Source organism: Salmo trutta, chromosome 22 (genome assembly GCF_901001165.1).
Source record: "Salmo trutta chromosome 22, fSalTru1.1, whole genome shotgun sequence".
NCBI lineage: Eukaryota > Metazoa > Chordata > Actinopteri > Salmoniformes > Salmonidae > Salmo > Salmo trutta.
This window is the reverse complement of record NC_042978.1, coordinates 16582724-16597541: the sequence shown is the minus strand read 5'-3', so window position 1 is coordinate 16597541 and position 14818 is coordinate 16582724. Positions and strand designations below refer to the sequence as shown.

The 14818-nt window shown below is 43.7% G+C and overlaps 1 protein-coding gene across 1 annotated transcript in view; it reads right to left on the bottom strand.

The window, feature by feature from the left end:
* LOC115158227 (potassium/sodium hyperpolarization-activated cyclic nucleotide-gated channel 2) overlaps window positions 1-14818 on the bottom strand; it is a 69256-nt gene that overhangs the window by 38125 nt on the left and 16313 nt on the right. Inside the window, exon 4 of the mRNA XM_029706909.1 lies at window positions 5637-5855. Within this exon, the coding sequence (XP_029562769.1) occupies window positions 5637-5855 (219 nt within the window). The remainder of the gene's footprint in view (window positions 1-5636; window positions 5856-14818) is intronic.

The window sequence follows — 14818 nt, the reverse complement described above, 5'->3', positions numbered from 1 at the left end:
TGTCCCTTGAACTAACACAGGATGCCGTAGGCAGGCAGGATGAGGTGGGGCTCAATGACTTATGTGTGGATGTGTGGAGAAGGGGTGTCCAGGCTGGATCACATCCGAACTGACTTAGCTTAAGCAGGACCCTATAAAACTCAACGAGCCGGGAATGTAAGTGTCATGGACTCGTGCTACACCCCCAATGAAGCATGCTGCTCAAAAGGAAGGACAAGGGGGACCTGAATAGGGACAAAGTCATATACATGTGCTAATACAGTGGTTCCTCCTTTAAAAGTTGCAGTGTACTGCGGCACAGCTTGCACGTTGCCGCAGAATTCTATGGCACTTTATTTAAGTGTGAACCACTGGTACCATTAATGCTAGTTAGTGCTAGTTTCACCAGCAGAGGGCATCTTTGAGAAGCATTTGATAGCCTTTAATAATGTCTGTACTAGAGAACGCGGGCACACGGGAGACCGGGGTTCAATTCCCCGACGGAGAAGAAGGAGTAAGCTGTCCTTGTAAATAAGAATTTGTTCTTAACTGATTCCATAAGTGTTCATAGTTGTGATGTCTTCACTATTATTCTACAATGTAGAAAATAGTAACAAAGAAAAACCCTGGAATGAGTAGGTGTGTCCAAACTTTTGACTGGTACTTGCTTAATTCATTTGAGTAATATTATGATGTTTCTATTCCAAGAAAAATGAAAAACCCTCAGGGTTTTTGTTAGGATGGAACGGAAAATCTGACGCTGTACAACATGACGGTCTGGAGTACAGTACTGTGCTATTTAGCTAAAGAATCACTGTGTCTTGCGGGCAGGGCATGCGGGAGACCGGGGTTCAATTCCTCGACGGGAGGAAGGAGTAGGCTGTCCTTGTTCTTAACTAAGAGCATAACATCTGCACCCTCATTTTCTAATTCTAGTCTAACCAAAAACCCAAACGGAGATTCAGTGAAAATAAAAATTTAATTGATTTATCAAGACCAGTCCCCATGCTTGTCTCAGAGCAGTGCGAAACGGTGCTAAAATAGTTGTAGGCTATTGCTTCTAACTTCAATATACTCTTCAAATAAATAAGACCTACACCATTTTTAACAGCACATTACTCAACACTAGTGACGGTAGGCCTACAGTATATCGAAAAATATGACGTGACTCTCCGCCAATAATTACATATAGAGGATTGGAGGATATTTCTGTAATTCAGTGATATTTATTCCCATAGTAATTTGTTATGGATCCATAACTAAATAAACATAGGCATTTTGAAAGAGTATTTTTATCATTATTTTATTAATGAAAGCATAAAGATGCCATTATTAGTTACATTGTTTTAGTTTGAACATGCAGACTGGCACTAACAACAGAACACCGGGAACCCTTCCTTAGTCAGCGCCATTATTAGTGCAATGCCCCTTAAATATTTTAGAGATGATTTCGTTTTCAAATAACGTAAAATGAGCGAGAAAAAGGCAATGCTTGAACATGGGGTGAGACATTGTTATTAATTTGTAAATAAAGCCAGTTTGTTATTCAGAATTATTTTTTTCTGTGTTTAGAGGGAGAGAAACCAAAAACATATAGTCATCTCATGAGTCTCCCAGTCGAGGCCAGCACCAGTATTGAACCAGCATCTGTAGCAACACAGCTTGCACTGCTATGCAGTGTCTTAGACTGTTGCACCACTCAGGCGCTGTACAACATAACCTGTCGGGGGGCTACAGTACTACAGTAAGAGCAGAATAATCCTAATAAAATAAAATAATAAAAACCTTAGTGTAACAACAGTTTTAGTAAGTAATACTGAAGTCGTGCACAATTATCAGTTTCTATTTAGGTTTATGTCGCCCATTCATAGTCTGTTAGAGACACAGTAGGACCCAAAAGTATAATCAGTACTTTAACTCCCCTTTGCGCTGGTCTGGAGCAATGAAGTGGTGACGCAGGGTACCGTACTAAACCACAAATTACCTCTAAGTCCCGTGGTGTAAGCTCGCAACTATTAAAGGAGTAACCGCTGTACATGTAAAGTGTTTCTACACCATCATTTCCCATAACACATTTCATAGTATTTTCTTTTGATTTGTCTTATTCCAATGAGCTTTCACAAGTAGCAAATAAATACCAATCACACTATGGAAATATTGACTCATGTACCAGAGAGGGCACAGGGGTTGTGGTGTGTCAACGAAGACTCTAGGTTGACTGGACCCCAGTGGAGAACTGTTCTGCCCTAGAGGCCCCTTGGGTCACATCTTTCTTCAGAGCCTATTCAGCAGCGCTGCTGCATCCCTCTGGAGGAGGAGAAGGACAGTAACAGTTACATAAAGCCTAACGCTCTGGGCGGCGTGGCCACTTGCTCGCTGTGTCCTCTGGCGGATGATGTTTCACCCAGTTAGATGTCAAGGACGGAGGGAGGTGAGAGAGGGATGGGGGGACGGAGAGAGGTGAGAGGGGGATGGGGGTTGTGTCACCTCAGAGGAAGAGAGGACACAGGGACATGCTGCTGCTGCCTCATCTGTTACCACACTGTCCTCAATATGAGAGACAGACATGTTACGACAGTGTATCTGTGTTCCATGTCTGTCCTTTACTCAACACCATCAGACGATTAGGACCCAGGTTGATGGTATTCCTTGTCTCCTATGTGAGAAAACCCAGCAGACATGCCTGCGTGTGCCCGTATGAGTGTGCGTGTGTGTGGAACCCTTTCCCCAGAGGTTCTCCTATGGGAACAGCTGAAGAACCCTTTTGGAACCTTATTTTCTAAGAGTGTACATGGAATGTGTGACCGGGTGAGATACATGGAGAGGAACAATGTGTACCTTTAGAGAGCCATTGAGAATGAGCTGCTGAATGTCTAATGAGAAACAGAAACTCTGACCGCCTAAGGCCCAGACGTCACACTCTGATAAATCAGAAGCCTACGCATTGTCTAACAGTGTGGACATTGCAAACAATGACAATACCTTTCTCTCAACGTAAAAGTGGATTTTCTGGGTGTCAGAAGTACACTACATCATCAAAAGTATGTGGACACCTGCACGTCAAACATCTCATTCCAAAATGACAGCCTCCACTCTTCTGGGAAGGCTTTCCACTAGATGTTGGAACATTGCTGCAAGGACTTGCTTCCATTCATCCACAAGAGCATTAGTGAGGTCGGGCACTGATGTTGGGCGATTAGACTTGGCTCGCAGTCGGCGTTCCAATTCATCCCAAAGGTGATTCATCCACACCGATTTCGACAAACCATTTCTGTATGGACCTCACTTTGTGCATGGGAACATTGTCATGCTGAAACAGGAAAGGGCCTTCCCCAAACTGTTGCCACAAAGTTGGAAGCACAGAATCGTCTAGAATGTCATTGTATGCTATAGCGTTGACATTTCCCTTCACTGGAACTAAGGGGCCTAGCCCGAACCATGAAAAAACAGCCCCAGACCATTATTCCTCCTCCACCAAACTTTACAGTTGGCACTATGCATTCGGGCAGGTAGCATTTTCCTGGCATCCACCAAACCCAGATTCGTCCGTCGGACAGCCAGATGGTGAAGCGTGATTCATCACTCCAGAGAACGCATTTCCACTGCTCCATAGTCCAGAGAGCTTTACACCACTCCAGCTGACGCTTGACATTGCACATGGTGAGCTTAGGCTTGTGTGCGGCTGCTCGACCATGGAAATCCATTTCATGAAGCTCCCAACGAGCAATTATTGTACTGACGATGCTTCCAGAGGCAGTTTGGAACTCGGTAGTGAGTGTTGCAACCGAGGACAGAAGATTTTTACGCGCTTCAACACATGGTGGGCCCGTTCTGTGAGCTTATGTGGCCTACCACCTTGCTGCTTAGCCGTTGTTGCTCCTAGACTTCTCCACTTCACAATAACAGCACTTACAGTTGACCGGGGCAGCTCTAGCAGGGCAGAAATTTGATGAACTGACTTGTTAGAAAGGTGGCATCCTATGACGGTGCCACGTTGAAAATCACTGAGCTCATCAGTAAGGCCATTCTACTGCCAATGTTTGTCTATGGGGATTGCATGGTCATGTGCTAAATTTTATAAACAACGGGTGTGGCGGAAATAGCCGAATCCACTAATTTGAACGGGTGTCCATATACTTTCGTATATATAGTATATCATGACTAATCTGTTTCAACACCGAAACCACGGCTAACTTTTTACACTGCGCTGTCAATACGACCACGCACTGACGCCTGTGTTTACACTATCCTGTACAAAGAAACACTTTTGTGGGGATCGGAGGCGAGAGTTCAGACTCATTGTGTCATTATCACTGTGTTATCTGATGCCTGCCTCAGTGTGTATCCCGGTATCCTGTATCTCAGTAGCTGATGATGAATAAAACACCCTCATGTCTGTTGGCCTGAGGAAGAGCTAGATGTGATGAGCTGTCTTAGCTGGATCACGGTAGTCACATCGTTAGTTCTAACATTAGGGAAGAAGGGGAGCATGAGAGCGAGAGCAGTTCCAGGAATAACGGGGCCTTCGTGGCTTTACATGCTCTTCCTGTGATAGGAGACGTGTGCATCTCTTCAGCTAGAGATCTCTCTCTCCATCTCGGTCACTGAGTAGGGAGTAGTAGGGATTGATGTGCTGTGTCAGGAGCATACTTGTTGTAACAGGTCCGAACAGTCCTGAGATAAAGTAATGGGCATATCGTTAGCTAGGGAACAGAGAGTGTGGTTTCACTCTACATTAAGTGGCCTAAATGTATGTTTTTAAGAAGTTACATAAAGAGGTAGTGTAGTTACAGAGTAGGTACAAATTGCTACATAGCACTAACTGTTGTATCTCCATCACTAGGGAGTAAGGAATAGGGAGAAGCACATCTCTATTGAAAGTTTGTATTCATTATCCCATGCAGGTGAAATTACTTACATCTGGTGCACTTGTGTATGAATGATAGTATGCAGTGGATACAGATCATGTAAAACTGGTTCAGGGAAACCCTTTCCTGTGAATTTAGTCTAACTTTTATCTTACTGTACTAGCCTACTTAATGTTATCTGATTGGAGACTTGGTTTATATAATCCCTCATTCAAATGCAAATTCATTCTGTTTCAAGCACACAATTTCCCCTCGTCGCTCCCTGATAGTATTGTGAACCAGAAAACAAGATGATTATCTCTCCAAGATAATAACAAAAAGATATTGGAGACAGACAGAGGGACAGAAACTAGAGACAGGATGGAATCATGTCTCAGGTCTTGAAGAGAAGCCAAACAGTAGATGACAGAAGCGGAGTCGGAGGCACTGTTCTCCTCTGTTCTCAACATTAACCAGATGCTGCAATTAGACAACAAAGCCTGGCAAATTATTGCAGGCCAGGGGGACGTGCTGCTGACAGACTGAATAATACACCACCAGATCACCCAGTATCTAACAACTCCATGGAGACTCAGCTGCAATGTCCTTATAGAGCAGTGTTCTCCTTAAGAGACTTGACCACATGCTTTGATCTGAGGACACTGAGACTGGTGAATGCTGGTAGGGACAGGGATTTTCCTGACTACGTGACTTGACCAGGGAAAACTCTAGGCCGTACTAATAACCTATGTCTACGGCTCTGAGTTTCTCCTGGTCACATGGCTTGGTCCTCATCGACAGCGGTCTTACCTTCTCCTGGTACTGGCGCCGGGATGAGTCCAGGGACTGGATGAGGGCGGTGGCGTGGCCAATGAACATGGCATAGCAGGTGGCACCCACGATCATACTGAGCATGGTCAGCCAGATATCAGACATGCTCTCTGGGGCTTGGCGCCCGTAACCGATACACAGCATGTGACTCATGGCCTTGAACAGGGCAAAGGAGTACAGCTCGCTCCACGAGTCGTTCTGTTGGGAGAGAGAGAAAACAGGGTCTCTGTTACAAAAGAGGATATTATGTAGAAAGAATAACATTGCATTAAAACCACATTTTCAATATCACTGTACAAAAAACATGACTATGATCCCAACCTAAAAGTCTAAAATAGAAAGCCTTTAAAAAGAGAGAGAAAGGGAGAGTGAGGGGAAAGAGAGAGGGGGGGGGGGGGGAATATGAGAAAGTTCCTGAAAGAAAGCTACGATCACTCCTCTGGAGTAGGTAAGGAGTTTGGCTCCATTGTACTAGCTTGCTGCTTGTTGAATGCCTAATCACTCCACCATAGTGTCGTTGACTCAGGTATAGAAGGCCTCTTCAGACTGGGCTCTAATGAGCAGCCATTACGTCTGCCTCCTCCACTCTGCCTTTGATTTGTGTATACAGTGAGACTAGTCATGTTAGAGTCATTATAAACACTGTCTCCTCAGCCCTAAACAGCAACACTGACTGAGAAACGCTGCCTGGCTACAGGTTCACTCATCCAGGGAAATGTCACTGTTAATCTTCTCCTCTGCCATCTACAGTGCTTTTGGTTCAGAGTTAGACTGGCCTGGCGGTATTAGTAATTCCGTTTATTTGGCAGGGACAATATACAACAAAACATACGTCTCAGAATAAGAGAAGTGATCCGTTGCACCAACTTTAACCAGCTTTAGCTCATTTACATCTGCAATCCCCTGGCAGGTGAACATATAAACATGAAAACATTAACTACAAACAGACATTTAAAAAACTGAGATCAGGACATGCTTTACAGAGCTATCAGAATGCTGTAGAGAGCAGAGCTGAACAGAGCAGTCTCCACTACCAACGATTGACTCCTTCTGAATTTGATTATATCTGCTTTGAATTTGTTTGAACCCCATTTGCATTCAATTCAAAATGCTTTAGTTGGGAGAGGAGTTGGGGTGGAAATGAGGAGAAATGAGTGGGAGGCGCCATCAGATTGTTTTGAAATGTGACAGAAAGACGTGGATGGAAGGGAATAATGGAAGGGGATAGATAGGTACTGTGTGGAATTGCATGGGGATGAGATGAGATCTTGGGAGCACTCAGCAGTCAGCACTGAGGAGGGACTGCCAGTAAAGAGCCAAAGCAGAGATGGAGATGTATTTGTGTGCCCTCATATGGAACCTCCCTCTCTCTCTCTTTGCTAGGGGCAGCTTTAGCCCCAGACCTTGTCCTGGTCCCAATACCTTGGGTGTGCAATAGAAGCAGAGCTGCATCCCTTTCTCTCTCTCTCCCTTTCTCTCTCTGTCCCCCTGGTCTATCAGCATGCTGCCTACAGAGCGTGCCCGCCAGGCAAACAGCAGCAACAACCCGTCACCCTGAGCTCCAAACTCTGAGCCCGGAAATAAGCACAAACACACGCACCCATCCAATGCCAGATCAGGACAGAATTAGCAGCGATGATCACGTCTGTGGACTGTGGTCCCAAGACTGAGCTGAAAGCTTGTCTGATGAATATATATATATATATATATATATATATATATATATATATATATATATATATATATATATTAACCTTTATTTAACTAGGCAAGTCAGTTAAGAACAAATTCTTATTTACAATGACGGCCTACCCCGGCCAAACCCGGATGACGCTGGACTAATTGTGCGCCGCCTTATGGGACTCTCACGGCCAGATGTGATACAGCCTGGATATGTATACTCCCTACCACCAGGCCTATTTGACTGACATGTGCAGGTAGCTACAATAACTCTGTCAGAACCAGAAAAACTGTCCAACATGGACGAAAAAAACCAGTGGCGGAGGAATACATTCAGATAAAGTCATGCCTATAAGAACTGTGACAGGGAGATGTAGCGAGCTGCTCTGGCACGGCCTGCTTGACGTAGCTTATCTGAATTTACAATGTTCACCCAGGCTTTTATACTAACGTCTCTATGCTGCCTCACTGCACCCCGAGTTTGAGGAACTGAGCACAGCACACACACACACACACACACACACACACACACACACACACACACACACACACACAGACAGCGCCTGTGATCTAAAGACCCAATCCCCAATGCAGATGACTGAACATCCTCCACAGTACTGACACATCCATTTTCTCTGTCTCGGTGGGACAATACCATATTTTACCCACCACACTGTGTGTGTGTGTGTGTACGTGTGTGTGTGTGTGTCGCACCACACCATTACTGCTTCCATACCGACAGGGAGTTGACAGAAATGCTAATCTATTAGAACATAAATCCATCCTACAGGTACGGGAGCTCAGATTTGTGATCAAATGATGAAACATAGTCCCCAATACCTGCAGCAATAACGTCAACAGACAGCCTGGTGTTTAGACAGGAGCAGGTGAATCATCTCTGTTCTGTACACGCTCTGATTCTCACACCAATATGATATAGGCATACACTTTCCACTAAAAATAACCCATTATAATGACAATGGGTGACATGTGGACCCAGCTCATAAGGTATTGGCTCCGAGGCTCTGTGGAATAAACACGACAGCTCCATTGGAGCAGGCTACAACCCAACATTCTCTGCCAAGGAGAAGGTGCAAATGCTAGAGAAAATCAAATCCCTCAGTCTAGTGTACAACCGTCACTTAGGATCAAACTCTACACCTTTCACTACATGATGCACGCCACTGAGCTCTGTTTGTTATTCACAATTCAGCAGCAATACAGAGGATAATCTCCCCCATTCATTGCATTAGTCATTCCCCAGCTAAAGGAACAGGGGCAAAGCCTAATTGTACATAATCCATTTACAGAGAGGAGCACTCATGCAGTATGGGTTGTGCATGATCTATGATGGCATAATCAGAGATGAACGCAGATTTGTTCCAAGATCCTGGAGGGAGGTAAGATGTGGAAGGAGAAGGGAGGAGGGGTCGTGGTGTGTGTGTGTGTGTACGTGTGTGCATGTGTACGTGTGTGCAGGCGTGTGTGTGTGTGTGTCTGTGGGCAGGCGTGTGTGTGTGTGGGCTTTTTGTCACTATTGCTCCCTCACTTCTGCACTGTGCCTTGGAGCTTACGTTTAACCTCTGAGTGGCCTGCCTTCATAGCTGGATAACAGTGAGTGCTGAGTAAAAGGCTCTTTCTTCAGCTACATTTACCATGTCAGATGCCTAAACTGGCACAGCCATCTTTACCATCCCTAAGGGCCATGGGTAGGCATGATAGGAGGGTTGAGATGCTGAGCCACTCTAATGGAGTCAGTCATTTAATAAATGGAGGATATCCTTATTAGCCATTGAAACAAGGGTATTTCCTGTGTGTGTGTGTGTGTGTGTGTGTGTGTGTGTGTGTGTGTGTGTGTGTGTGCATACAGTGCCTTCAGAAAGTATTCACACCACTTGACTTTTTCCACATTTTGTTGTGTTACAAAGTGGGATTATAATGGATTTCATTGTCATTTTTGGCCAACGATCTACTATGTAATGTCAAAGTGGAAGAAAAATTCTAACATTTAAAAAAAATAATTGTGTCAAATAAAACCCTAATATATCTTGATTTGATAAGTATTCAATCCCCTGAGACAATACATGTTAGAATCACATTTGGCAGTGATTACAGAGTCTTTTGGGTAAGTTTCTAAGAGATTTGCACACCTGGATTGTACAATATTTGCCCTTTTTTCATTCCTTAAACTCTGTCAAGTTGGTTGTTGATCATTGCTAGATAGCCATTTTTAAGTCTCGCCATAGATTTTCAAGCCGATTTAAGACAAAACTGTAAGTAACTAGGTCACTCAGTCTCGTCTTGGTAAGCAACTCCAATTTAGATTTGACCTTGTGTTTTAGGTTTTGCTGTTCTTAGCTCCATTCCGTTTAATTTTATCCTAAAAAATATCCCTATTCCTTGCCGATGACAAGCATATCCATAACATTATGCAGCCACCACCATGTTTGAAAATATGAAGAGTGGTACTCAGTGATGTGTTGTGTTGGTTTGGCCCAAACGTAACGCTTTGTACTCAGGACAAAAAGTTTACTTCTTTGCCACATTTTTTGCAATGTTTTGCCTTGTTGCAAACAGGATGCATGCTTTGGAATATTTGTATTCTGTAACAGGCTTCCTTCTTTTCACTCTGTCATTTAGGTTCGTATTTTGGGGTAACTACAATGTTGTTGATCCATCCTCAGTTTTCTCATATCACAACCATTAAACTCTGTAACTGTTTTAAAATCACCATTGTCTTGTGAAATCCTGAGCGGTTATCTTTGTCTCTGGCAACTGAGTTAGGAAGGACGCCTGTATCTTATAGAGACTGGGTGTATGGATACACCATTCAAAGCCCAATAAATAACTTCACCATGCGTAAAGGGATATTCAGCGTCTGCTTTTTAAAATTTTTACACATCTACCTATCGGTGCCCTTCTTTGCGAGGCAATAAAAAACTTTCCTGGTCATTGTGGTTGAATCTTACAGATGCAGTAGTTGTATGTGTGGGTTACAGAGATGGGGTGGTCCTTTCTAGCTCAGTTGGTAGAGCATGGCGCTTGTAACGCCAGGGTAGTTCGATTCCCGGGACCACCCATACGTAAGATGTATGCACACATGACTGTTACTATGGCCTATTTATTGCCTTACCTCCTCATGCCATTTGCACACACTGTATATAGACTTTCTTTTTTTTCTATTGTGTTATTGACTGTACGCTTGTTTATTCCATGTGTAACTCTGTGTTGTTGTTTGTGTCGCACTGCTTTGCTTTATCTTGGCCAGGTCGCAGTTGTAAATGAGAACTTATTCTCAACTGGCCTACCTGGTTAAATAAAAAACTAGGTTGCTTTGGATAAAAGTTTAATATATTACATTATTACTTTAACCACTATTATTGAACACAGAATGAGTCCATGCAACTTTTGTGATATGTTAAGTACATTTTTACTCCTGAATTTATTTAGGCTTGCCATAACAAAGGGGTTGATTACTTATTGACTCAAGACATTTGAGTTTTTCATTTTTTATTAATTTCGAAAATGTTCTACAAACAAAATTCCACTTTGATATTATAGGTTATTTGTGTGTGTAGATCGGTGACACAAAATCTCAATTTAATCCATTTTAAATTCAGGCTGTAACACAGCAAAATGTGGAAAAAGTAAAGGGGTGTGAATACTGTCTGAAGGCTCTGTACGTGTGTGTGTGTGTGTGTGTGTATGTATGTATGTATGTATAGGTGTTTTTTAAATAAAATAAAAATAAATATATACTGCTCAAAAAAATAAAGGGAACACTTAAACAACACATCCTAGATCTGAATGAAAGAAATAATCTTATTAAATACTTTTTTCTTTACATAGTTGAATGTGCTGACAACAAAATCACACAAAAATAATCAATGGAAATCCAATTTATTAACCCATGAAGGTCTGGATTTGGAGTCACACTCAAAATTAAAGTGGAAAACCACACTACAGGCTGATCCAACTTTGATGTAATGTCCTTAAAACAAGTCAAAATGAGGCTCAGTAGTGTGGGTGGCCTCCACGTGCCTGTATGACCTCCCTACAACGCCTGGGCATGCTCCTGATGAGGTGGCGGATGGTCTCCTGAGGGATCTCCTCCCAGACCTGGACTAAAGCATCCGCCAATTCCTGGACAGTCTGTGGTGCAACGTGGCATTGGTGGATGGAGCGAGACATGATGTCCCAGATGTGCTCAATTGGATTCAGGTCTGGGGAACGGGCGGGCCAGTCCATAGCATCAATGCCTTCCTCTTGCAGGAACTGCTGACACACTCCAGCTACATGAGGTCTAGCATTGTTTTGCATTAGGAGGAACCCAGGGCCAACCGCACCAGCATATGGTCTCACAAGGGGTCTGAGGATCTCATCTCGGTACCTAACGGCAATCAGGCTACCTCTGGCGAGCAGATGGAGGGCTGTGCGGCCCCCCAAAGAAATGCCACCCCACACCATGACTGACCCACCGCCAAACCGGTCATGCTGGAGGATGTTGCAGGCAGCAGAACATTCTCCACGGCGTCTCCAGACTCTGTCACGTCTGTCACATGCTCAGTGTGAACCTGCTTTCATCTGTGAAGAGCACAGGGTGCCAATGGCGAATTTGCCAATCTTGGTGTTCTCTGGCAAATGCCAAACGTCCTGCACGGTGTTGGGCTGTAAGTACAACCCCCACCTGTGGACATCAGGCCCTCATACCACCCTCATGGAGTCTGTTTCTGACCGTTTGAGCAGACACATACACATTTGTGGCCTGCTGGAGGTCATTTTGAAGGGCTCTGGCAGTGCTCCTCCTGCTCCTCCTTGCACAAAGGCGGAGGTAGCGGTCCTGTTGCTGGGTTGTTGCCCTCCTACGGCCTCCTCCACGTCTCCTGATGTACTGGCCTGTCTCCTGGTAGCGCCTCCATGCTCTGGACACTACGCTGACAGACACAGCAAACCTTCTTGCCACAGTTCGCATTGATGTGCCATCCTGGATGAGCTGCACTACCTGAGCCACTTGTGTGGGTTGTAGACTCCGTCTCATGCTACCACTAGAGTGAAAGCACCGCCAGCATTCAAAAGTGACCAAAACATCAGCCAGGAAGCATAGGAATTGAGAAGTCGTCTGTGGTCCCCACCTGCAGAACCACTCCTTTATTGGGGGTGTCTTGCTAATTGCCTATAATTTACACCTGTTGTCTATTCCATTTGCACAACAGCATGTGAAATGTATTGTCAATCACTGTTGCTTCCTAAGTGGACAGTTTGATTTCACAGAAGTGTGATTGACTTGGAGTTACATTGTGTTGTTTAAGTGTTCCCTTTTTTTTGAGCAGTGTATATTGCACCTTTATTTAACCAGGTAGGCCAGTTGAGAACAAGTTACAACTGCGACCTGGACAAGATAAAGCAAAGCAGTGCAACAAAAACAACAACACAGAGTTACACATGGGATAAAGAAATGTACAGTCAATAACACAATAGAAAAGGTCTATGTACAGTGTGTGCAAATGTAGTAAGATTAGAGAGGTAAGGCAATAAATAGGCCCTAGAGGCAAAATCATTACAATTTAGCATTAACACTGGAGTGATAGATGTGCAGATGATGATGTGCAAGTAGAGATACTGGGGTGCAAAAGAGCAACAAAAAAAAAATAACAATATGGGGATGAGGTAGTTGGGTGTGCTATTTACAGATGGGCTGTGTACAGGTACAGTGATCGGTAAGCTGCTCTGACAGCTGATGCTTAAAGTTAGAGAGGGAGATATAAGTTTCATCAGTAATTGTATTTTCCCTGGCTACCCTGCATCCTCTAGCCGGATGAACCCTGGCATGAGATCCCGATTACTCTACCTCAGGTCTAAGATCATAAAGGACAGATGGATAGTGAGATGATCCAGGGCTTTATTATAATTCCATTGATCTAAGAGCCATACAGGATAAGGTACATGAGATGAAAGCACCTGGCCCTGACTTGGGCTTCATAACAGAGGGGACATTTTGATTTAATTTGATCAGCCGGCTATAAACTTAAATCCTGGCTTATAGTAGAACCGTCTGTATCTAATAACAATTAGGTGGGTGCTTATATTTGTCCGATTTCAGACATGTACCAAGTGTGTATCATACTCATGTGTGAATTGGAAATCCCAACTCCCCGAGACACCCAATGGCATCCCTGGAGCAATTAGGGTTAATTGCCTTGCTCGACCTAGTTGGCTTGGGGATTCAAACTAGCGACCTTTCGGTTACTGGCCCATCACTCTAACCGCTAGGCTACCTGCCGCCCCGTATCAGTGGTCAGATCAGGGAGGGTCAGGTATATTAACATGTTGACTGGCTGTTTGATGGAAGGACCTCCTGGTAATTCTCTCCCACAGGGCCTTAAGATAGTTGGAGGAAAGCCTCTCCCACACCTGATGCTCTGGCTCAGTGAATTAGCCCAGTAGGGACCTGAAGAAGTGGCTTCCTGTGTGTTTGTGTTACGGCCGGGCGGAATACCATATTTTACTATACTGAAGACTGGTATTGATGCAAGGACCGGTTTGTGTTTTTACTTCTATAACGGTATTTCACTGTTTGGTTCGTTAAATGTGATTCGCCACTCTGCTGCATGTAACGTCCGTTTGTATAGGTTACTTCGCTATACTTAATTCGTCTCTCTCCCTCAACAAGCCCCACCCTGCCACCTGTGACTCGAGGAGCGCAGTTGTTGTTTCTCGACCATGAGACCATTTGCCGTTCACTCTTCAGTCTTCATGGTCAAGACTGACAACATTGCTGCTTTCCACTTTGCTTCCTAATATAAATCCACAAGCATTCTATCATTACATTTAGTTTGTGTATCTTACTGTCTGCAAACAGCTAGTTTGTCTTTTCTTAGAAAGTTGTGGCTACAATAAATCATGTTTGCTCCAATTGCTTTTCGCTAGTTAGCTGGCTAGCTAATAAATGTACTGAGTCAGAGCAAATGTAGCTAGCTAATGCAGCCTGATACTAGTACTGGTGTAGGCCTAAATCAGCGTGTTGTTTGTGCGTTAGTATCTTCTAAATCAGAGAGAAATAGGCAAAGCATGAATATGTTAGCTACATTACATTTAATGAAGACAAAGATTAAAGGGTCCCCTTGGAAACACTGACCAACATTTTGGTTCCTACCCTGTCACAATAATGCCTCCCTGGCTTTTTCATTCGTTGTCATGTCAAACAACACTGTATTAAAAGTGCCCCTTATTATATTCTAACTATAGAATTATAATAATCATTGTATTCCCCTTTTTCCAACAGTTTACCCAAGTGTTTTGATCTAAATTGCAAGTCAAATCGCAATTTCAATAGTTTGTTAAAAATAAGGCCTCTATGTTTTGAACATGTGCAGACCTACATGGCAGTGTGGAAATAATCTCAAACGAGTGCAGGAAATGCAGAAATGTATGAAAATGCAGACTTATTGGGGGGGATGAAATCAAATTGAACAGTATAAAAC